At 38.4% G+C, this 25,492-nt stretch overlaps 1 protein-coding gene across 2 annotated transcripts; it reads left to right on the top strand.

Moving 5' to 3' along the window:
- The first annotated feature begins 1,675 nt into the window (after positions 1-1,675).
- Positions 1,676-25,326, top strand: zgc:152774 (uncharacterized protein LOC553526 homolog). Of its 2 annotated transcripts, XM_049028495.1 has the most exons (17): positions 1,676-1,803; positions 1,898-1,970; positions 6,738-6,870; positions 9,604-9,822; positions 10,154-10,300; positions 10,514-10,673; positions 11,338-11,466; positions 13,276-13,395; positions 13,482-13,585; positions 13,739-13,912; positions 15,769-15,879; positions 16,174-16,251; positions 16,631-16,661; positions 17,408-17,529; positions 18,496-19,060; positions 19,219-19,484; positions 20,773-25,326. In XM_049028495.1, exons 1-17 carry the CDS (start codon positions 1,765-1,767, stop codon positions 20,939-20,941), a joined length of 2,640 nt encoding a protein of 879 aa, XP_048884452.1. In that variant the 5' UTR covers positions 1,676-1,764; the 3' UTR covers positions 20,942-25,326. The 2 variants fall into 2 exon arrangements, with proteins under 2 accessions (XP_048884452.1, XP_048884453.1); XM_049028496.1 differs by lacking the exons at positions 1,676-1,803; positions 1,898-1,970 and adding an exon at positions 2,545-4,292.
- Positions 25,327-25,492: the final 166 nt, after the last annotated feature.

The following is a 25,492-nucleotide window of genomic DNA, read 5'->3' as shown; positions in this document are numbered from 1 at the left end:
AGGCTCCGGACTCCCCGCGACCCAGTAGGATAAGCAGTTTGGAAAATGGATGGATAGACAGTGGGTCATATAATGATTTCCCTGAGGGTAACTTTGGACTTGTGTATAAGTGTTTATTGAAGCCATCTTTTTGGTTAGCTGTGACCACCTGTGATGTCAATGAAATCTAGGAGGCTCAGGCTTGGGGGGGGCACAGCTATGGGTTTGGGCCATGGTTTTAGTAAGAAAACCTGGCTTGACATAGATTGGTGGGGGTGAGGGTCGTGATATTGTTTATACTGGATTGCATTTGTTTGGTTTTGTTAAACTGATTCTTATTTTTTCTTCATACTTCTTCTCACGTGTGTATACGTCTGACGTGATTGACAGTTCAGGGCATGGAGATGTAGAAACAGGCCTTAAGTTCTTTTAGCGTATGCAGGACACTTCTACAGACTTTGTATGAGTCTGCGGTGGCAGCAGCTATTCTCTACACTGCTGTGTGTTTCTCCAGCAGCATAAAAACTGGGGAGGCCAAGAGAGTAAAGTAAAGGCTAGTTCTGTGCTTGGGACTGGCCTTGACACCCTAGAAGTGGTGGTGGACAGAAAAATGAGGCACAAGCTCTTGTCCATAATGAGTATGTTCCCCACCCCTTACAAGCAACAGCTGTGTGAGGACTACCTTCAGTTGTAGACTACTTGTTCCGAACGTAAACTTTAGAAAGAATAAACAACAAACATGTTAGAGTGTAGATAAATTACAACTAACATTTTTGCTAAGTAATATTTAAAGTAGGTCATTTACTGTTAAATTTTTAAATCTGATACATTCTTCACTTCTTAAATTGCAGAAGCTTTCAAATTTTTATTAAAATGTAATATCTGTAACTTTGGTTATCTTTAAGTATAGAAATAATCAAAATACGTTAAAATACTAGAAAATGTCATCATTATATTCTATATCTTTTCAGTTTATTATGATTTCACTTTATTATGATATTACGATTTATTATGATTCAGTCCAGACCTGTGATGGGTTGGTGCACCATCCTGGGTTATTCCCTGCCTTGCACCTGGAGCCTACCGGTTAGGCTCCAGACCTCCAGTAACCTTCACTAGGACAAGCGGTTTCAGTAAATGGATGGATGGGTGGATAGAAAGTTTTGGCTTCTATACACACACAGTGGTCATAGAAAGTCTTGGTACACGTGCTTAATTCTGTAAAAACGCTGCAAATTTATTGGTTTTGTAATTCACAAATAATGTTTAACATATCTGCACATATCTTCCGCACGTGTTCTTTTTATTCAGTGTCATTTTTGACTAACAGTTTTATTGTTAATTGCAATTGTAGTCATTGGCTCCCAGAGGCATGCTAAATACAAATATTTGGTGTTATATGTTATTGCAAAGGTGTTACTAATTAAAAAGCACCCCATGAGACTGCATGCCAATAAAAATTTTAAACTGAGAACAGTTCTGATTGTTTCTAATGTGATATATTTCTGTAAACGAATGAATTAAGTAATAATTTTTTTAATAAAACCAATAAATTTAATTTATTTAATTAAGTAAGCGTCCCAAGTCTCTGTCAGCAGTGTGTGTGTGTATATTCATTTTTCCAAGCTACAATATATATTACAGCATGAACGCACTAAACCCTAAAGAGACAAATAACGGAACGAGCTTTTTAAAAGTTTGGCTTGCGGCGCGCATGTCACTTGCTGCGACAGTTTTTACCCCTGAAGCGACTAGTGTTTTTCATGAAGTATTCGGTTTGAAAACATGGCGAGGCTAAGCGAGCAGGGAATTCGTCTGAGTTGTGTAAGTATTTCAGTTTATTTGACTGTGAAATAGGAGGCCAATTCAATAAGTTTAATGCATGCATATCCTCAACGTGTTTTGGGAATTGTTTTAGATGAGCCCCACGTACTTGAACAGCAATTCAACAAGTCATACCTGGCCTTTCAGTGCAGTGGCCGAACTAGTAGGTAAGACATGCATTTCACTTTCCACGCCCGTTTGCTTTCGGTGATTCTAAAATTAAAATATAGCTAATTAAATACAGAATGCATCTCCCTGTATTCATTGCATGTCAATAAACATCTGGTACTAGTCTGATTTACGCTATAATATTGCTAAAGCCATTTTAACGATGCATATACGACTATGCAGAAGCAGAACACAAAAGTGATGTCAAATAAAGCAGTTCGGCAGCACTTTACCTTAAAATGAGCCTTTAAAAATATCCATTAATAAAAATAAAGAATTGTTTACTCTTGGGAACTTTCAATATTCCCGTGTTACGTTAAATTTTCGTTGATATTGAACCACATTTGCGCTCATTTTCCGTATTAATTGTCCAATGGGCTGCCACAAAGTTACACTCTGTACTTTACCATTGGTGAACGCCTGCAAATGGTTTACGCGTCATGTATTTCAGCATGCAGACATTGTTGTGCATATATTGCAAACAGACCAACAGCAGTATTAAAAAAAACGATACAGAGCCTCAGTTTCTATCAGGTTAATACAATAAACGAAGCGTAATTAACCTAGAAATGACGTTTGTCCTTTCCACTCGCAGCACTGAAGCAGAAATGAACCGGACGTTTCAATTCCCCGTGACTAGCAAAAAGAGGTCTTCCTTTTTCAGCCCGATTTTAAAGCATACCATTTATCGCAACATGACAGCTTTGCGGAGTAATAATTCTGAGACAAGTCTGTACACATAAACAAATATTTTAGCTGGAGAACTACTGAGATTTAATCATGAACTCGCTTGAAGTCCATGCAATCTAGTAATCTACACAGGAGTATGTAAATTGACGGTATTCTGCAGTATTTTGAAGTATTTAGATAATTTTTATAGTTACAGGTAACCGAAGTTACAGATATTAAAACATTTTAATGAGAAAAAATTGAAGCTTCTGTCTGGAATATCTTCCCTGCGCAGGACGAAGTCTCCGTCTGTATTTGACTGTAACCAAATGAAAATGAAACAAAACGTCACCACCAATTTACTAAAGTTATATGTTGCGGCTGATTTTCAATGATTCGTATTTTATATGTATACATTTGACATTGGTATTAATATTTTTTGCTTGATTCTCTAGTCAGTATCTTCCAGCAAAGTTTTATTGTGGTTTGATGTACATTTGATAAATACGTATTTTTTGTATGTCTTTGATTATAGCCCTAATTTATTCGGGTTTAGTCGGATATCTACATGGAATTAAAAGTCATTGTTGTTTTTTATTTGAAAGATATCTAAAATTGATTTTGGTCTGGAAAATACGGAAAGTTTTTAAGCATTCGGTCATTATGCGTTTTAGATGTCTTAACACTTTGAAAAATATTTAAAACGCACGAAAAATACTTAAAACGAAGGTCAACGCACGAACGGGAAGTGATATTTGTACTGTATTCTAAATTAATCTTTTAGAAATGTTTTCAAATAGTTGTGGGGGCTAACGCTGGAACAACAACCGGATGTAAAACAAGCGGTCGTCCATTACGAAACGCATTTACTGCAGAAAACAAGACTAAGACAAAACCTGCAGAAAGTCTCACTTTTTCACCGTTCGTGATATTTAAAGCTTATTTATGACAAAATCTCGGTTTCTTTTCCACGCTTTGAGGTGCTACATCTTTAGAACTATAAGTTATCGTTCCGTATGTCTTCAGAAGCTTGAATCGACCAAGTTTACAGTTTCTACCGGTTTAAAACATTCGATTTTACGTGCTTGTCCCTAACTAGTTACGTTGTTAATAAAATTTAAACTACTAAAACGGTTTAGTTTAACGTATTACAGATTCATTTTCCGGATTGCTATAGGCCCAATTATTTGCACCAAAACCCTGAAATTCAGCAATCATTCAATCATATCAAAATCTCAAGTTTGTCTAAATACTAAACTAAATATTTTGGTGGCAGTCCCTGATTTAACAAGTCTAAGACAGGCAAACAACAATGTGTACTAGTCACAAACAACAACAAATAACGTGCAATAATCACAGATGACTATTAAGTAAGTTGCAATAATCAACAGCATTTTAAGCAGTAATGAGAAACTAAATTACCAGTGAAACAATGGATGCAGCCAGAATGCATACATTGCACAAGAGGGTCAATGTTATGTGTGTTTTTGTGAGTGTGTATGACTCTCCATGTGTACACCCACCATTGGAGGCAGCATCAGACGGTGTTCAGCAGTTTAACAGCAAGGGGGAAGAAACTATTTTTTTAGTCTTGTGAAGATGTGTGAAGAAGATACCATGAAATGCCTTCCAGAGAGCAGCAACTTGAAAAGGTGATGTGCAGGGTGGGCAGGGTCTTTAACAAGGTGAAAGAGCACGCAGTTGTGCGTGGGTGGTGGTTGGAACATTTTAGTATCCTGCTTAAGAGTTTTCTGGTTCTTCCTTGTGCAGCTGGCATAACACGTTGTGGATCATTTAAAAAAAAAAATCTCAAAATGGTTTTTATTACAGTCGTTTAGCTAATGGGTAGAAAATGGTATTTGGATGTGTCATTGCTGACGCATTGACAGGGTGCAAGGGTAGATACCATAGTTAAATTGTACACTGAAGCCTTCCCCAGCATGAATGTGTGGAACTGTAGTGCACGTATGATGCGGAATTTTATTACGTTTTCATTCAGTTTCCAGTATTCTCTAAAATGTGTAAATTTCTTGTATTTAACAAATCTCAAATAAGTGAATCTTTGCTAAAATTATTCTATTAATCAAATGATTATAATTTGCTAAAAACTTTTTCGTAATACATGTATGTACGAAGCATTGTAAAACTTTTTAGTAGGTGTGGGAAAAATTTTATGATTGATCGCGATCCTGGTGTTGACGATTCAATATTGATATATAAAATCCCAAGATTGATCTAGTTGATTTTTGCCTTTTCTCTGTGACTTAATATTTTGCTGAATTTTACTTGTATTGGTCCTCTTACTGTACAGGTGCTGCTGCTTTGGCTGTGTTTGAAATGTCCACCCGCCCACTATGTAATGTCGGCCATTTTGTAGTGCTGTTTGAATTCACAACTGTAAATTTGATTCACTACATAGTGCACTACAAAATCAGCGTGAGGCACACCAGATTTTAGTGTACAAAAGCTGTACCATACTTTGACCATCATGCATTGTGGCTTGTCACGTGAGGGTTGGAACCATATTTGAGAATCTTTGCTCGGTCCAAACTGTGACCATTAACCATTTTAAGTAGCTCACCTTGTGAAATATTTGCAAATGAGCTTTAACACAGTGCCAGGACTACCACTGCTTTAATAACCAATGTTTATTTTAATGAATTTGACTACGTGGGTAATGTTAATTTGCAGTAATTACAGTATATTGACGATTGGTATAAAACACTGTACAGCTGCTGTCCACTTGCACAGGTGGATACAGTACAGTCAAGCATGTTGTAAATAGTGTTATGTTTGCACAGATTTGGATTGTAAAATTTGGTTTTTATTTCAACATTGTGAAGAAATCGGTCAACTACAATGTGTATTTATCCAAAAAGCACAATGTTGGTGTCTGTATTCTGGTGTATTTTTTATTATAATAATGAACAAGTTCAAACATCATCAAAAAATATATAACGTTATATATATATAAGGCACATTATAGTTTAATGCAAAAGGGAGTGTACTGCCATTTATTTATGTGTCAGATAACGGCTACAAATATCCAGCGCATAATTATGTAACAGCTTGACATCCGTGTATTGTCCAAAATTTATCAACCACTCTCTGACCTTATTCCTTAGCGATATTGGATTATGAGAATATTGTTAATTACCTGTTTTTTTCAAATGTTGTGGGTAACACTGAAGCAAAGGAAAGCAACACAGTCTGCAGGTATCATTTATTTATTTTTGGTTGGGTACAAGCACTTCAGTAGGAAAAGTATGGACAGAATATTTTGGTGTATTCACAAGTAAGTTCAAGGATAAATTTCATGCATATTATATATTGCTTCATTATTATAGTTACTGTATAGTTACTGTACATACTATATTCATCGTGCGATAAAACACAAAATACTTAAATGATTACATTGCTTTTTGCAATTTTAACGCTACAGTGCTGTGCCTTATTATTGTTCCTTTTGCAACAGATTAGTCAATGTGTTTTAAACGAATGGGTAAAAATGGAATCCAACTAGGCTTTTGTGAACTGAAATCAAATCGAATTCTGAGGTCAGGGCCAATTATCAGGCCTAAACAATACTTGCATGTTCCTCAAATATACAGATTCCAGTTTATGTTTTGGCACATATCTTTAAGTTAACCTCCTTCCGAATCGTGGCATGTGAGTTTTAGACTTATTTTCAGCTATTCTTTTAAGTAATTTTTTGTCCTTTGAAAAAGACACGTTGACTTCGTTCATGTTGAGGAACTATACTCATATGTTTCTCAAATAAAAAGATTTTGGTATTCAACCCTTTGGGCTTTCTTCAGTGGTTTTCATAATTTGCTTCCATTGACTCTGCATTTGTAAATTTCTGTTCCATTTACTGCACAGCATGTGAAACATCTCTCCAGATATGGAGAGCAGCTATATAGTATTTCACATCTCATGCCTTTCAGATTGATGTTGAATCAGATTAAACTGAATCGTTAGCTTGTGAATTGGAGTCAAATTGAATCGCCACATCTGTGCCAATACCCAGAGTGTTATTTGATTAATGGTCATGAATTGACCATATGATTTGACTGAACCTTTCCTGTTACCATTAGACAATGCATCCGACCCAGGTGTTACAGCAAAGCAGATATGGATCGACGTGCTTGTTGTAAAAGAGCAGCTATGTTTGACCTTTATAGACAATGGGAATGGGATGACTCCAAGTAAACTACACAAGATGCTGAGGTAAGACTATGCAAACCCATGTTCTCCTGCAGAAACTTGTGACAGGGTGGTGATTAGTGTGCTGTACTTGTACTGTTTCAGACAGTGGAATCTGCACAGCTGGGATAGTAGTAGTGTGTAGGACACTAAGGCTGGGTTGCGCCAACATGGTTTAACTTCTGAACTGGATTAGATCAAGATTTATCTACTATGCCTGTTGCACCAAACTTTAAACCTAGTTTATATTTAGTTTACAGTTAGTCCTGGTTAAATATAAACCTTTGGTAATCTCAGTTTAATATTCACTTTCTATTCAAGTCTGTTGCACCAGTGAATTTAAACATAGTATAAAGCTCGATTAGCAGTCATAATTAAACCATATTTATGTTAGGTCTGTTTCAGGTTAATTGACCACATGGCTACATTTTGCACCTATCTTTGCTAGATGGGATCATTAGAAAGAGTCCTATGTAGGAAAATTGTATAAATTTACAAAAGAGTGTGTCATATACCCCAATGTGAAGGTTAGACCAGCTATCATGCATGTTAGTGAGAGGAACTCTGCTCTATCTCCAGGTCTCTAACTCCTCGTAGTAGTTTTGCGTTTGTATGGTACAGGGAGTTATCAGATGGTGGACGGGGATCTTTCTGGAGTTCACAAGAGCAGAGTCTGTGGAAATAGGCGCTTTTACACCGCCACAACTTTGGTTGACTACAAGCACCGGCGTTAACATGGAAGTTACGCGGAAGTGCAGAGGAGATGTAGCAGAGCAAAAACTGAGCAGATGCAATTATTTTTGTACCCCAGTTACATTTAATGCATCAGGTCTTACAAGTAAAATAGAAATAACAGGCTTTAATCGTGATCAATCCCTCAATAACTAACAGAACGACTTTTTTGTCCTCCACTGTTTTGGTGTGGTGGTGTAGTTTCAAATGAAATTATGTATGAAATTTAACCTACACATTTTCTGTGTCTCCCATGTTTATTTTGATTATTAAACCAGGTGGTGAGAATGTGGAACTTTTTCGTAACTGAAAGGATTACCGCTCGATTAATGTCCATGATGTGAGGAAAAAATTTAAGTAAATCGGCAGAATTCAAGCAAAAGTACGATAAAAGTAGCGGCATCTATTTTTTAAAAGTTCATGAGATATTTGCGTAAACTTTGTTTAGGGCCATTTTTATTTAGCCTAGGATACATTGTGAATTTGTTTACGTTGCGAAGGAATCCATCATGGTGCACAATGAATCTATATTAATCCTATTTTAATTATAGTTTAAATTGGTAAACTTATCCAGGGTTAAATTTAATATGTGCAACATATGTCTGACTAATTAATCACCAATTTAAACCTAGATTTACTAACCATAGAATAAGTCTAAACTAGGATGAATTTAATCCATGTTGATGCAACCCAGCCTATGTACAACTGAGTGATGTCGAATACATTCAGTCGAAACTGAAAAAAGGCAGTTAAAACCGTCTAATGTCAGAGTGCTAACCACACCCCCTCCCCACTGCTGCAACCAAACCCACAAAGAGTGCAGTCACTGTCATGTGATCTTTACTCCCACGCACATGCTCACAAACAGGCTGTCACCTGCTTATCTTATCTTAAAATATCATTTTTCAGTGTATTCATTGACCTAATTGTAGGGTGTGTCTATAGGTTTATGTGGTAGTAGAGGCAATTATTTAAGATAAAACAGGTCTGAACTTTTTTGTTACCAGCTTTCATGTGATTATAAGGTGTGGTACAGTTAGGACTCCTAATATAGGAGTATATAGGATATCCTATATTAGCGTGTTTGGTTTTGGGTGTGTGACGTAGACAGAACGAGAGAGAGAGAGACGATACAATGTGCTAACGGCTTAATATGAATTCCTTATTAAGAGATCAGTCATACAGATACTCTCAACAGCCATCATCTGACATTAGAAATTTAAACTGACACTAATGTTAAATTTCTACAGCGTTTGAATGTATGTGAATTTAGGGTGTTCCTCCGTATGCTTAGCACAAAAAGAGGAAGGAAAGGAAGAGGGTTAGAGTGTATCATCATTAAACCATGACGGCAACAGAACAGAAATATAACAGAAGATTATTAATTTATATATATAATGCACATCATTCTGTGTGAATCTGAGAATGAAATTATATATTGTACTAAAAAAGACACTGACAGTCCCTGTAGTAAAGTGACACTATTTAGTATTAATATAATTTTTTTTTACAGATTCCTTTAATTCTTTAAAGAATAGGCTTTCAAATAGGCTCTGTAAAAGCAGCCCCATAGCTTCATCTTACTGCAGGGCTTTTAATTCGAATACGGATTTATGTCTGCATGTACAGTGTGACACCCTGCAGTGGGTTGGTGCCCCATCCTGGGTTGTTCCCTGCCTTGCGCATGTAGCCTCTGGGCTCTGGACCCCCCGGGACCCTGAATAAGATAAGCATGAGGGTAAAACCCCCCCCAAAAAAAAAACGAATAGACATTGTAACGACCTGTAAATTTTTCTGAGATATCTCTCAGATACTGACCACCCAGAACCAGCAGAAAAAAAGAGCAATATTGACATGTTTCAGTTTAGTGCACGTCTGCAACTAGCCTTCCAAACATTTTAAAAGGCAGATATTGGATAGTAGTTCATAATATCAATTTCTCATGAACCAATATAGTTTAATATGAAAGTGCAGTCTCTCTGTTTTTCCTGTAACCCGTTCATGCATTTTACTTTTCTTTAACAGTTTTGGTTTCACAGACAAGGGCAACAGCAAGACCAGTCAGCCTATTGGTGTGTATGGCAATGGTTTCAAATCCGGCTCAATGCGTTTGGGAAAGGATGCGTTGATCTTCACCAAAAATGGAGGCTGCATCTCTGTGGGAATGCTCTCCCAGAGCTACCTGGAGGCGGTTAATGCCCAGGCTGTAGTCGTGCCCATCGTGCCCTTCAACCAGCAGACCAATATCCTCTTTAGGTCACATCTCTTCTCTTTCAATGGAGAACAGAGTGAATAGTTGTTGTGTGCGTTTGTTGGTGCTATATGAACACAATAGTAATTCTCCTCATACTTATGGATTTGCCTCTATATTTTCTAGAATGTTAAGAACTTGTACATATTTGTTTGAAGATGTACTTCCTTTACCTGCACATCATTAAAAAAGTAATCAATAACCTTACCATAAATTGCTGAAAGCTTTGTCACAAGATAATTGCCTCCTTAATTTGACCCAGCATGAAAGTGAAATATCACTTATACTGAACTTTTGTCAGTTTTCTCCTTAACTGCCTGCACAAAAACTTGTGGTAACAGAGGACTCAGAAGCAAGTCTGCAGGCTATCCTGACACACTCCCTGTTTAGCTCACAGGAAGAACTCTTAGAAGAGCTGGAAAGCATCCCGAGTAAGAAGGGTACTAAGATCCTGATCTGGAATATTCGCAGGTGCGCAGAACCCTGTCTTTCTCCATTACTGTGTCATGCTTTCCTGAGTGTGACAGAGGCCCAGAATGCAGTGATTGTGCATGAAGTACAGAGCCTTGACTCACAGAAAGAACCTTAAAGAATATGGTTTAATTGTTGTAATAGCATTTTAAAAATAGGTTTAGTTTCTTGCTAGACATCTTTCCCCAAGTTTTAGCTCCTGCCTTTGCACAGGAACAAGGATGGGAACCCAGAGCTGGACTTTAACACGGATAAATATGATATTCGAATGCCACCAATCCGTCCTGAGGACATGGGAGCAGGTGGAAGGAAGAGGTGTTTTGGCCCTCAAAGGACAGATCAGACCACACCAGAAATGGACTATTCTCTGAGGGTCAGTAACAAAAGGAACAGACTGAACCTATTGCCGGTGTATGTGATGTGAAATAAGTATGGTGTTTAAAAATAGCATAAAAAATAATTGCCATATATAAAGTATTTTTTGTATAGAATTAATATTTTTTGGGGTTCATCCAGCAGTGAGAAAAGGAAACACTATTTAGTATCTGTGCATTAAAAGTATTATTTGTATGTCAGCCTGGATTTTGAATGAACAAGATGATAAGATATGATATACTTTATTTGCCATACATAAAGTACATAGAAGTTCTTTGTTTTTCACGTGTTCTACACAGTGTTTGGGGCATGCAGCTGCCATAGAGCAGTTGCCGTTAAGGGCCTTGTTTTTTCACGTAGTTTTTAGGGGAGTCTAATTTATTACATTTTTATATAAAAATCAGGTTTATGATTTAAGCAACGGAAAATAGATTTTTTTTTCCTCATTTGTACAGTGTATGTTCACAGCACTTGTTTAATGTAATATAACTTCTCAGAGATCTGGAAAAGATAAATGCCTTTACAGATCACATCAAGAATTAATTCAGATTTTCTGGGTTTAAAGCAAGGTAGACTGATGAATGAATGCGTGTATGTACATGTGAAATGTGCTCCTGTGTGATGATTTATGTCTTCCTGTGCACGTTTTGCATCCTGTTCAGGCTTATCTCAGTATCCTGTACCTAAAGCCGCGGGCACAAATCATCTTGCGGCAGAAAAAAGTCCTGACCAAGCTAGTTTCCAAGAGCCTGTCCAGTATTGAAAACGATGTTTACAAGCCTACCTTCAATGTATCCTTTAAAAACTAACAATCTGTGTCTGTACGTAATTTTCTTGAGCTATTTATTATAAGTTTATGATCTTGTATAAATAAATGGTAATTTATGGTGATCCTGATAATGGTGGTAAATGAAATACAAGGTCTAGCTGTAACTGTAAAAATCGACAGGTTGTAGATCAGGCTTCGTTTCTTGGTTATTTTGTTAAAATGAAACATATGGTGATGTAGACAAGAAACTCACAAGTGGGGATCCAGTTGCAGTGTTTGTTTCCACAGACCAAAATCAAAGTCAAGGGTCAGGCAAAGGTAGTTCATGAGTAAACAGGTCAATGAGGACAATCCAGAATTGTGAAACAAAGAATCAAACTAAAGGGTCACAAACAAGAGAATCAGGAATCAAATAAAATTATCAGACTGTAACTCAGAATAGGAATGAAACTTCATGATACGGTGAGAGTCTTACAGGTATAAGTACATACCATTTATTTATTTGTGAGCAATTAGTAACCCAAATGGTTCAATTAATGTTCTGATGAGTGAGATTGAGGGAGAGGAACAGGGGTGGAGAGACATACTGCAAGTTCAGCTTGCTGTGCTTTATAAAAATCCTGTGCTGTGAACATAATATGACAAAAACTCATTGCTAGGGAAATCTAAAGATATGAATGATTGGCTAACAAGAGAATGTGAAGGAAATAACCTAGCGGTCTATCAACATACACCACAAGTGAAATTGTAACTAAGAGACCACATGAAAATTTTTCAGTAATTAACATTATAGTAAAGCAGCTTTCTCAAAAAACTGAAAAGTTTCTGCATGTTTGGAATCTAGTTAGTTTATATTTTAGGTGTTTATGACTTGAATATGACTTAAGTGCAGTAAATACACACAAACAGGATAACAGCAGTTAGATGGTGGAAGTTTCCTGTCCTGCTGATTTCGGGTTGTATATTCATGCATCTCACTATAGTCAGACCAGCTTTCTAAAGAACTTGTGTGTTGGAGCAGAAATTTTGTACTCAGCCAGTTGCAATAAACAGAGGCTGGATGATGAAACACCCAGTTTTAGAATGCAATAATTTATTAGTATGGTGTATGGCCTCCCTTTACAGCAAGTACAGCATCAGTTCGTCTTGGGAATGAGAGATACAAGTCTTGCATAGTGGCCAGAGGGATCTTGAGGCATTCCTCTTGCAGAACAGGTCACTATGTGATTCTGGTGGAGGAAAACGTTTCCTGACTTGTCCCTCCAGAACATCCCAAAGTGGCTCAGTAATATTAAGATCTCGTGACTGTGCAGGTCATATATGTTCAACTTCACTTTCGTGTTCTTCAAATCACTCTATCACTAGTCTTGTGGTGTAAACTGGTGCATTGTCATCCTGATACACAGCACCACCTTGAGGGTATAATGTTTAAAGCATTGGATGAACACAGTCCTCCTGAATGGTTCGGTAGGCTTTGGATGCGACGTGCCCATCTAGAACAGGTACTGGGCCTTGGGAATGCCATGAAGTTTGATCAAAGAAGATTGGTCACCAGGCCAATCATATATAGGTATGAAACCTGAATCACTGTTTTGGGGAGTGTTTCAGTTTCATTGTGCAACCCCTGTGTATTTCACCCTCCCATATGAAAATTAGTGGTTATCCTTAAAAGATCTAATTTTGTTGCCCGGAATTTATGTGTTTTGGTTGTATTTTTAACTTGATGATCATGTTATAATTTCCACAGAGGCCCCATAAAAATGTTTTTTTCCTCATGAGTTTTCATGGGTCTGGCTCAATAATACTGGTTTTTCTTAACATCATCATTCAGAACAAGAAGGTTAAAATAACTTTTGGTTTTAACTACAAGAATAGGGAACACTTTGGGATTTTGATGTACCACAGGAATCGGCTCATTAAATCTTATGAGAAAGTGGGTTGCCAAGTCAAGGTACGTATGAGCTTAATTTACAATTTGTGTTTATTTGTAAGTCTAAAATGAAACATTACGCATTAATTTCTCTCTTTTTTTTGCAGTCATCTGGCCAAAGATCAGGAGTTGGTGTTGTTGGAATCATTGAGTGCAATTTTCTGAAGCCAGCACATAATAAGCAAGACTTTGAGTATACCAAGGAGTATAGGTACCAGATTTACTTTAATTGTTTTGAGTTTGAAATGTTGAAGGACAGTGTTGAAATCCCTTTGGTTTATGCAAAAATATCGTCTATTAATATTAGCAGTCAAAATAATTACGGGATGAACCCTAATTATAACCAGCATGCCTTTTACCTCAGACTGACACTGGCAGCACTGGGTATGAAACTCAATGACTACTGGAAGAAAAAGAGAGAACAAAAGTCGAAAGAGAAAACACTTCGGGCCTTGGCGAGAAAGAGCAAGAAAGAAGGGATAAATAGAGAGGATGAGAAATATGAAGACGAGGAAGAGCAGGAGGAGGAAGAAGAAGAGTAAGTATTATGAGGACAAAATAGATGGCTGGGAATGTCTACAGCTGCTTACAAGGTTTTAGCTTTGTGGTTTTCTTATGCATATCTACTTGTGATCTTGCAACCACTTGTCCAGGTCAGGGTCATTAGGGGCCTGGAACCTGTCCCAGGCAGCTTAGGGCACGAGTCTGAGGTGCCAATATACGCTATTTGTATAAATATCATATTACCTGCTTGAGGTTTTTAGTGCAGACGCTGCTCACTTAACAACCTACCTGTTTAATGACCGCCTGGAATTACGACCAGCTCCCCGACCGCTCAGTATTGTACGCCGTACGAGAATTTTGGTCCTGGAAACGGCAGAGTGGCGTCTCAGCGTCAAACGTCTCATCTCACATCACCTTTTCTCGGTCTCAGTCTCGGTCCTGTATTCAGTCGGTATTCACTACACTAGCATTCGCTATCTCTACGACTAGGTATTTTGTCTGTAAATTGTATTTTTGGAGATTCAGCCTGCATAGTCAGAGCATCAGCGGTGAGCTGGCAAGCATGGACATAGAAGCAGCAGAAAATTTTGTTAACCAGTTTGATTAAATAATCGAGATATGCAAATTAAAACAAAATTATCAAGCTGGAGTTTCCTTTAGACCTTTTCTTTATCCAGAATAAATTAAAACTATCACCTGTATTTACAGTATGCAAACCTCAGTACTGTATATTAGAGCTGATTTCCTCTGTTTTGTTTATTACAGTAAAGAGTACACTACTGTATAAACATTTATAAATATACTAAAATGTTATAAATGGTGCAAAAGTTACATTAAAACAATATCAAAAGACAGTTGACACAAACCCACTACCAGTACAGTATGCTTGAAATATCAGTAAGGGGCGGCTCCTCACTTATCAACAAATTCACTTAACGACCTAGTCGTAGGAACAAAACTAATTCGTTAAGCGTGAAGTTTCTCCATATACAGTATTGTGCAAAAGTCTTAGGCACTCAAAAGAAATGTTTAAAGCTATTTATCTGGGTAGTAAGTGCACATTTTTTTAGAACAAAAAATATAATTTAACATAAGAACATATGAAAATTACGAGTAACAATATAAACTAGTAAAACACATTAACTAGTAAAAATGTCTTCTGTTCTCCAAAAAGTTACTGATATCTACTTGGATACCTAGATGAACACCACTTCGGTTCCCAAACCTCTCCTCAGTGGCATTGCATACACTTAATAAATACATTGCATGTATTTATTAAATTTCACCACCAGCTTGCTTAATTAATTAACTAAATTAGTTTAAAAAGTGAACGAGGGGGGTCCGGAGCCTATCCCGGAAGCAGTGGGCACGAGGCAGGGAACAACCCAGGATGGGGGGCCCGCCCATCGCAGGGCACATGCACACACCAGTCACTCACACATGCACTCCTGTGGGCAATTTAGCAACTCCAATTAGCTTCAGAATGTTTTTGGACTGTGAGGGGGAAACCGGAGCACCCGGAGGAAACCCTATGACGACATGGGGAGAACATGCAAACTCCACACACATGTGACCCAGGCGGAGACTCGAACCCGGGTCCCAGAGGTGTGAGGCAACAGTGCTAACCACTGCACCACCATGCCGCCCCTGTGAACGAGATATTGAATAGATATCTGAGGTGGGCTAGTGGTCAGGTCACAACATACACGGTGTATTGTATGGTTGCTGGAAATAACAGGGTTATTTTAGCAGAGGTTTTGAAATGGCTAAGCTGACACACTTTGCCAGGCGTAACAGCATTTACACCAACATGACAGTTATTTAAACAAATGATTTTTTTTTGGCTTCCTAAAACTCTTGCACAGTACTGTATATGATTTTTTGTTCCAGTTGGATTCAGTGTGAGGACTGTCTGAAGTGGAGAAGGTTGCCACCAGGAGTGATCGCAGGATCATTACCAGAAAAATGGACATGCAGTCAGCACCCTACCTCCTGCTTAAGGTAAACTGTACGCAAATTATATAATTACATACATGCTATATTGGTTGCATATAACAGTGTCTGGTATGAGTGTTTTTATGGTGGAAGTCTGCCACTTGTAAACACAGTACAGCAAATTTTACCAAAATAAGATTTTTGTCAGATTTACACACACTTGGTCCTTAAATCTCAAGAGTTGGTGCAGTCGGGGTTAGCTGGGATTTGTTAATGTCTCCTGATCTGAGAATAGTTTCTTTCCTTCCTAGCATGCTGATATGTGCAAACCTGTACAATACCCATTGATGTATTTTACAGAAGCTGCTTACTTCCAGAAGAAGCAGATGAGAGTGATGATGAGTTGACACCAAGTTACCAGAAAGCATCTAAAAAACAGTAATGTTGCAAACCTATGCTTGGGATCATTTATCTGACTTTTCCAGCTGAATTGTGCAGTGTTTTGGATTACGACTCTCTGCCTGTCATTGGACGTTTACCGGTTCGAAGCCTGTGGTCAGCAGAGTGATTTCACTGCTGAGTCCATGATCAAGGCCTTTAAGCTTAATTGCTGCAGGGAATGGTTAACCCTGATTTCTCAGTTATACTGTATGTCATTTTGGATAAATCTGCTAAAATAATATATTGTGTTGTGGTGTGGTGTACAGACTTCCTTGCTGTACTGTGGTTTTCTGTAGAATTGATCCAAACTGAATATCAGTTTAGTCTCCAGAAGTCTAATTGAAATGGCCAGTGTCTTACAGTTTTCTGCCTATAGGGAAAAAGAAAGAAAAAACAGGTTGCAAGAGGTGAGTAAGCTTGTATCAGACTTCTTCTAATGCATATGTATATGTAGGTAGACATTTGTGGTACTAGTGCAAATAAGGGTCATTGATAGGAGGTGGGCAAAAAAAAGCACACACCCATGCATGAAAATAACATTTTGATAGGCTTCTGTACTTCTTCACGGTACTTTGTGTGTGTGTGTGTGTGTGTATGTACATATATGTCACCAGATTTTATCACCAAGATATCATGGTACCGAATACTGTTACTTTTGAAAATCATCCAAAACAGAATCAACCGAAACCATCAAAATGCTGTGTACTGTGGTATAATGACAATATGAAGATTGAGACAGCACTCAAGATTTATAAACAACTTAAACGTTATTTATACACATTTGTCGATGTTACATAAGAACATAAGAACTATACAAACGAGAGGAGGCCATTCGGCCCATCAAGCTCGCTTGGGGAGAACTAAACTAATAGCTCAGAGTCGTGAAAATTTTATCTCTCCTAAATCCATGCTGGCTATCCCGCAAAATGTTATTGGAGTCCAGGTAATCTACCATTTTCTCTTTGATTATAGCCTCCATAACTTTACCAGTTATACAAGTTAGACTGATTGGCCTATAGTTAGACAAATTACTTCTATCCCCTTTTTTGAAAATAGGCGTTATGAAGGCGTGCTTCATGCAATCAAGTTTTTTTTTTTAAACTTGATTCAAACTTTGTAGCCACGTCAGCAAGAACCCTGTGTATTATTTTAGAAGGGAGAGGATCATTGTAGCCTGTCAGCCGTCAGTGACCACGCAGAAAGTCCTGAAGTAGAGGAGTCAGAGTCTGACTGCCGACTCCCTAATGCTGAAGAGGATGTCACATCACCGAGCAGGTATTTATTGATGTGTGTCATGTCAAGGCAACGAAAGGATGATCCGCAGTGCGGCTTACAGACAAATGGGACGTTTGTTCAAACTGAACTCCAACACACACTAAACAAACGGATTATGAGAGGTCAAAACAAAGGCGGGTCGGTTACATGAGGATAAACAAGGGCTACAACTACACATGAGGATAAGCAGAGGGAACACAAGCACATATACAACAATCACAGAGTGACTGGTGGGTAACACATACAATGATTTTAAAATAATAATTTTAAAATATAGGCCTTTCTGTCATGCCAGGCTTCCAGTCAATTTTCTTCCAGCATACTCAATTTTACCACTAGATGGAGCCACAAGTAGAACTCTATGCAGATTCATAATTGCAGATATGAACATTTAAGGATTGCAATATTACATTTCCCTATATTCATTAAAACAAACTTTGCATTCATCCATCAATCTTCTAACCATGGGGAGCATGCCATTCTGTTTTTTTTTTCTTTTTACTTTGGAAGGGAAGAATTTGCATTACCAATTTGTATTGCATAAAGAAATTTAGAAGAAACTCAGCTTAAAAGATAAGCGAGCATCAAACTATACTTTTTTTTTTTTATTGAAATAAGGAAAATTCATTTGTCACTTACAAAATACTACCAGCAATAATTGCTCTTAGTCCATGGGCATCGTTAGGTCCGATCACCCAGGGTGTAGCCCTGTGTATTTTAGTCCGATGCCAATCTTCCTTCAAAAAACAGGTAAACTTGACTTAGCACCTGATCTTTCCTATAACTAGAAATGCCACAGTTTTAGTCCACATTCTATCCATTGTGTCATATAAAGCAAACTATTTCATTTATTTTTAAGTTGCTGTCCAACACCTACAGCTACCTTGTCATGATAATTCTGTTATATTACAACCATAAAAACATTTTCAGGACTAACAATTGCACCTGTTTATTTACTTTTTGCAGAAAGAGGAAAGCAACTCATTCTGAAAATTCCATGGAAAAAAGAAAATTCTGTGTGACTGAAATTCAGAAGGACAAAGACAGCGAGAGAGAAAAAACAGGCGATGGAGATGTAGAGAGAATTGACACGGGAGAGATAGAGGGAGAGGCTGATGATACAGGTGTGGTCTTATTTGGAAAACTGGTCACACCAGTCGATATGACTAAAAAGGATCAAAATAAGTTTGCTTCAGCCTTGACCTGGGCTCATGCCCCTGCCCCAACCCAAACAGTCATGGTACCCCCACTCAGCAGAACAGAGGACCAGACTCCAATTCCCTTCTCCTCAGAGGGCATGGACTCGGTGGCAGTGCGCCAAAGGCTAGCGCAACTGGAGAGGGAGGCAGACAAGCTGCGCAGGATTCTGGGAAATGCCCCCCTCAATAGCAGTCCTGTTAGGGATGATTCCTGCCACCCACCTGCCTTGGATATGCCTACTCAAGACAAAGAGCTGCTAAGTCAGGGGTCGAATGAGGCTACTGGAAAGTTGTTATCCTTGGCTACAGAGAGAGACAAGTACAAAAAAGAGGTAGAACCAGAAACCACCTTCGTTTTGACAGAATATAGACAGTAAACACACTCATTTGCTATCATGTGACAAAAATGAATTTATGTTGAACATGATTCACAATATATTGCATCGTTTTCCATTGTCAAAGTGCCCATATGGTTTTTCTTCTCCCACAGGTATCAGAATTGCAGCAGAGATATATGCAGCTACAAGAGACCTGGGAGAAAGAGCACCAGGAACTGCTCCTTCTACGGGATCAGTTGTCAGGACCCCAGGGATTCTGCTGGGGGAAAAAGCTGCAGTTGCATGACCTGGAGGCTAAGATAGATAGATTGCAGGGTGAAGAAGAGGATCTGGGCAGCAGACAGAGGCAGGATGAGAAGAGGCTCAATCAGAAGGACACCCAAGACCAGAGCACAAGCATGCTTAACACCAATGAAAGGTTGGGGAAGACAGCAATACATCCACAGATTGTCTAGCCTCATAATGCCACTGGCTCTGACACTCATTTCTTCTTTGCATCCATTATCAGCCTTTTGTTCTCAGCCTCTCTCCCATTTATCAGTTTAATTTATTGTAGAACTACATCTTTTTTATGCTTATACAGAGGCTTCTTTACTTACGAACGAGATACGTTACGAACAGCTGTTCATGACATGAAATGTTCGTAAGTCGTTATTCAGCATCATTTTAAGGGTACTCAAATCTGCATGCCTAAGTATGATATTATATTAGTACATGTTCTCTTATCCTAAAACACATGATACATAAAACAAAAATAATCTCAAGAAAACAGTGGAGCAGTGGCCAGAATATGTACTAGGTGGAATTGGTGCGCAGAACAAAATTTGATGTTGCGGGAGCCCAACGAACACAATTTGGACTTGCAGTCCTCTTTGTTCGTATGTCTGAAAGTTCATAAGTTGAAAGTTTGTAAGTAGAGGAGTGTCTGTTTCGCACTTATTTGCAGAATTTGGTTTGGATATTCTGACTTCTATCTTGCTTAGGTTAATTTTCAACAGATTTTTAGCCTTGGATAAAATGTTTTGCACTCAAACTTGTATTTAATGCTTGTAAGCTATATAATGATTGCAAAATTTAGTAATTTTATAAATTATTCACAGTTCTGTGGTAGATACCAAATAATACATCTTCGGAAGTTGTAGAAGCATACTATTCTGCACTTTTTCATTCTACAAGGTGAGGTAGGTTTTATTGCGATTATTAGTGAAGTGGCTTTGCCAGCACGGAGACTACTGGTTCAAGTAGAAGTTTGAAGTTGTAGTTTCAAAGTAGTTTTGGACGGGTAGCTTTTATGTGTCAGGCTGCGAGGAGACACAAGTAAGAATTTCATTGTATTTTAGTACATTGTATACTTAATATTTGACAACAAATCTTGAATCTTGACAGTCTACAGTCATAACTACATGCAGCTGGTATAGGTATGAAGATTAGAAATATTTTCATAGTGCACAAATTCTATCCTCAATAAACTTTCAGTGCACATTGGAATTTTTTTTTTGGAAAATGGGAATTATTCTCCATCTCTTAGGGTCCATATGAAATCATCTTTTGATGCACAAAACAAGGCTGGCTGTTCCATTTTAGTGGTGTGTTGTGCACTTGCCACCAAGTTTTACCTGAAATAATATTTTAACCTATATCTGTACGTCACAGCATTCCTGAATCTCACTCGGAATGTTTTGTCTTCCCTCTCTCATGTTCCTCAGCATCACCCTGAAAAATCTGCGTGAAGTCAGGCAAAACGTGGTCTCCTTGCTTTCCTCAATTCTGCCCCACCTTGACCTGCAGGATATCAGCTACGACACTGATGATGTGGACAGCATCCTTCGACAGATCATTGAGGCTAATGGACTTCAGTCAGGTCTGCAGAACTAAATGGCAGCCATCATGGCAGCTATGACGATGATGGGAACATAATACAAATGCTACTGCATCAGTGTCATACCTCTGACACTATGTCAAATTTACAATGTAATGAGTAGAAATGAAACTGCAAAAGCTCTCCGGAGATCTGAGAATGCATATTTTATTATTTCTTGCTTTATAAAAGATAATGATGATTTCAATGGCATTCCAACCACTTTTGTAGACTGGGTTGGTAAGACATGCTGTTTAGAGATGTTAATATTATGAAAGCATTAAGAAACATCATCCAAGTACACCTTCAAAAAAAACACTGCAAGACCAAAGAGTACTGTAGCCTGGCGTAGCTGTCAAATGACCCAGTCTTTGGAAAAGCGTTCGTCTGGTTCTTTACCCATGTCTATTTTAAAAGTTGAAGCACATCCATAGATTTTAATTTTGCTTTTGAGCTTTGTGCATTTTCAGTTGTCTTATGCAATTACTATCAGTACCACCAGTTCTTAAATATAAAGAAAGTCATGATTTTGGTGAAATATCTCAACCTTCTGTACAATAGTTTTTTTCCTTTAAAGGTATTTTTTATGGACAGGCATGTCGCATCAAACTACCAATATTATCCATACAGTCTACTTACAGTAGTTATTACTAGAGGTATGTCATTCAAACACAGGGAACCCTCTGTGGTTGGCCGTAAGTCCTTTCTGTGTGGAGTTTGCATGCTCTCCCTGTGTTCGTGTGGGTTTCTGCTGGGGGTCCGGTCCAGTTTCCTTCCACCGTCCAAAAGCGTGCAGGGTAGGTTGATTGGCGAGTCTAAATTGGCCCTGTAATTGTGTGCATGTGAGTGTGGCTGTGTGTGTGTGCGCCCTGCAGTGTGTCGGCGTCTGCCCAGGGTTGGTTCCTACCTGCACCCCTTGATCCCAGGATAGGCTCCGCCCCCCATGACCCCAGTTGGGATTAAGCGGTTATGGTGATGGATGGATGGGTGGAACTCTCTTTACAAATACAATGCTTGTAGTAGACACTTAAAACAATGTTACAGACTTTTATGGATGTGAGTTTCCAGTTGGAGCAGAACAAATTGATCATTTCAAACTGATCATGGCAAATCAATTCTACGTATTTTATTTACGTGGTACTGTGCCATAGTCTTAGGCAAAGACTGCCATTTTGGTTCCTAAACCTCTCCTCGAGGGGAATAAAGCCCTGTGCATTTGTTCAATTTCAGCACCAGCTTACTTAATTAACTTAATGTGTCACCTTAATGTGGTATTGATTAGTCAAACAAGGTAGGGTAGTAGTTGAGTTAAAAAACATTGGTGTATTGGATAGTTGGTACAAATACTGGGGTGACTTTAGGAGAGGTTTTAAAATAGCTAAGCTGACACACTTTGACATGATATGATAATTTTACTCCGACATGGAGATCCTTTAAGCATCATTTTATTTTATTGCTTAAGATGTTTGCAAAGTACTATGTTCAGGGTTCCCACGGGGTTTGGATTTGAAGGCCACTACCACTCCTATTTGGTACTACAGAAGAAGGTACTTTTCAGTGAAAAAACACGTGATTAAGTGTCTTTAAACAACTGTCCATTATGTGTATCTCTCTGGATAAGTTGGTATCATGCTCAGGGTGTTCTGTTGCATTGTGGGAATTCTTCTTCGGGTAGTGATAATAAGTAATAATAGATCAGTATCTAAATAAATAGATGAAAATACCAATTTAGAAAAGGTTTTTCTTTATTTCGATGGATGGCCAAAAGAACACCGCTTCGGTTCCCACACCTTTCTTCAGGAGCACCCAGTCACTCCATATATTCTTTAAATTTCACCACCAGCTGTTAAATAATTTGATGAGATACTGATTAGCCAAACATGGTATGAAAAATATATGGGCATACTGGATAGTTACTGCAAATACAGGAGTGATTTTAGGAGAGATTTTGAAATGACCATTTAAACATAATTTTCGTTTAGTCAAGCATAAAAGACCTGTGCACATTATTCTTAGCTTTTTCATTCTTTTCATGACACCATTATTATAATCACTGGACAATATAGAAATCATTCATTACAGAATTGAAGGATTAATATAAATGAATTGTTTATATGCTGGGGACTCCAAGTGTCCATGTGGCATATTTGGGTAATATCAATTGTAGTTAATGCTATCATTCTTCAAAATAAAGCAATCATCTCATAAGTGTATACATTATTGCCCTTTGGAGCTGCAGTGCTGACAAACCAAACATAATGTTGGATACATCTTGCGAAATGTTTGTGAACCTTTGGTTTAGCAGAAACTCGTGAGCTTCCAAGCTGATATCTTTTCACTGGAATTTTAGCCTTGTTTTCTATGCTTTCTGGGATAGTTTCCAGGTCCCCACAAACCCCGAAGAGGTAGGTGGATGAAGTTGAGAAATTCGATAAAAAGCAGTGTTTTTGTTGACATGAATTATTAACAAGAACATTATATAATGCATGACGCATTATTTGCCTACACAGGAATATACACAATTTAAATTGAAAAAGGCTTTATATATGTTGTAAATATAAATCATTCATTTATATTTTTCCCAAATTTATTTGCAGAATATTTAAAAATAAATTATTAATGTATTAATTCTTCTCTTTTGATGTATCGTACAATGGATTAATCATCTGAGCACTTCTGTAGCTGACATGTTCTGGTGTTGTACTGGAAGTCCAACATGTAGAGGGTGAACAGGTAGGGAGACAGGATGGTTCCCTGAGGTGCTCTATCATTGCTCATCACCTACTCCAACACACATTCCCAGAGTCTCACAAACTTCCCTCTGTTGGTCCCGTAGTCCATTTTCCAGGAGACTCTGGGGGCATGAAGCTGCATCCTTCTGAGCTTGTAACTCAGTCGGAGAGGCTTGATGGTGCTGTGATGCTGGCTTTGTCCACATGGCAGAAGCAAACTGTTCATCGCTTACTATTTAAAGATGAATTATATCTTTTTCTGCTATTTCGGAGAAAATATTTTAGTGACAGTCTGATAAAAAAACTAATTTAATTAAAATATGATCTGCACTAGGAGCGGCATGGTGGTGCAGTGGTTAGCAATGTTGCCTCACACCTCTGGGACCCGGGTTCGAGTCTCCGCCTGGGTCACATGTGTGTGGAGTTTGCATGTTCTCCCCATGTCATCGTGGGGTTTCCTCTGGGTACTCCGGTTTCCCCCCACAGTCCAAAAACATGCTGAGACTAATTGGAGTCACTAAATTGCCCGTAGGTGTGCATGCGTGGGTGAATGATGTGTGAGTGTGCCCTGCGATGGGCTGGCCCCCCATCCTCGGTGGTTCCCTGCCTCATGCCCATTGGGATCTGGGATAGGCTCTGGACCCCCGGTGACCCAGTAGGATAAGTGGTTTGGAAAATGGGTGGATGGATGATCTACACTATATGGACAAAAATATTGGGATCCCAGGCCATTACACCTGCAAGAACTTTTATCACATCCCATTCTAAATCCACAGGTATCAATGTGGAGTTGGTTTCTGTTTAACATTTGCCTCTCTTCTGGGCAGGCTTTCTACAAGGTAGCATTTTTATGGATAGACATATATTTGTGTTATAACCTTCGGTTGTATTAGTTACACTGATGAAAGACTGATGTCAGTCTTTCATTAATATACCGATAATAAATGTTTGTATTTTAACATAATACATTGTCACCCTCTACTGCATTAAGTCTGACCTTGAAGTGTAACAGTCGGCTTCAAGGCCAGTTTCTACCAAACACCAGAAGATTTGTCGGGATCGGTCCCTGTCCTGCCCTGGTCCATGTGTCGTTTCCCCATTTGGACAATTGGTGTTGCTTTAATTCCTAGTGTGTGCTTTTGTTCCTGGACCAGCTGTGTGGTTCAGTAGGCTGTGTGTGCAGCTATTGAGGGTAGAAGCCCTAAGGTCTGGGGTTCGAGGTTTGCTAGAAGCCAGCCTCAACCATTTATAATTTAACATTTGTTTTTTTGTTGTATGCCCCTGGGTAGGTTATGTTGTATTTCTGTTACTTTTTTGTTTTTCCTTCTTAACCCCTGCTTGTACTTATGTTCTGTACCCATGTTTTTAGTCTTTCCTATTATATAGTGATTTTTGATTATGCCCACCTGTTTCTTGTTAGTCATTGTCCTTAATGTTATGTAATAGCCCACACCTGTGCCTTGTTGAAGCCTTCATTGTGTGTTAAATGTGCCTGTCCTTGCCCCATTTCCTTAGATTTTCATTATGTGTTTGCTGCTGGTCTCCTATGGTTGTTCCTGGTTTTCCTCTCTGCTTTAGTTTTTGTCCTTTACCTGCTTTGTTTTTGACCTTTCATTGTCCTTGTGTTTCTTGTTTTCATCCTGAGTTAATAAAGTTCCATTTTTATGAGACACCATGTGGATCGTCTGTCCTTCATCATGCCCCAACAGAATAAGCAGTTTAAGAGAGACTCCTGGGTGGAGTGGTGGCTCTGAGGTTAGGGATCTGTGCCAGCAACCGCTAGGTTACTGGTTCAAGTCCCATGAATGCCTGGAGCTATAATATCCATTGGGCCCT

This window comes from Brienomyrus brachyistius, chromosome 10 (genome assembly GCF_023856365.1).
Source record: "Brienomyrus brachyistius isolate T26 chromosome 10, BBRACH_0.4, whole genome shotgun sequence".
Classification (NCBI taxonomy): Eukaryota; Metazoa; Chordata; class Actinopteri; order Osteoglossiformes; family Mormyridae; genus Brienomyrus; species Brienomyrus brachyistius.
This window is presented reverse-complemented; position numbering and strand designations above follow the sequence as displayed.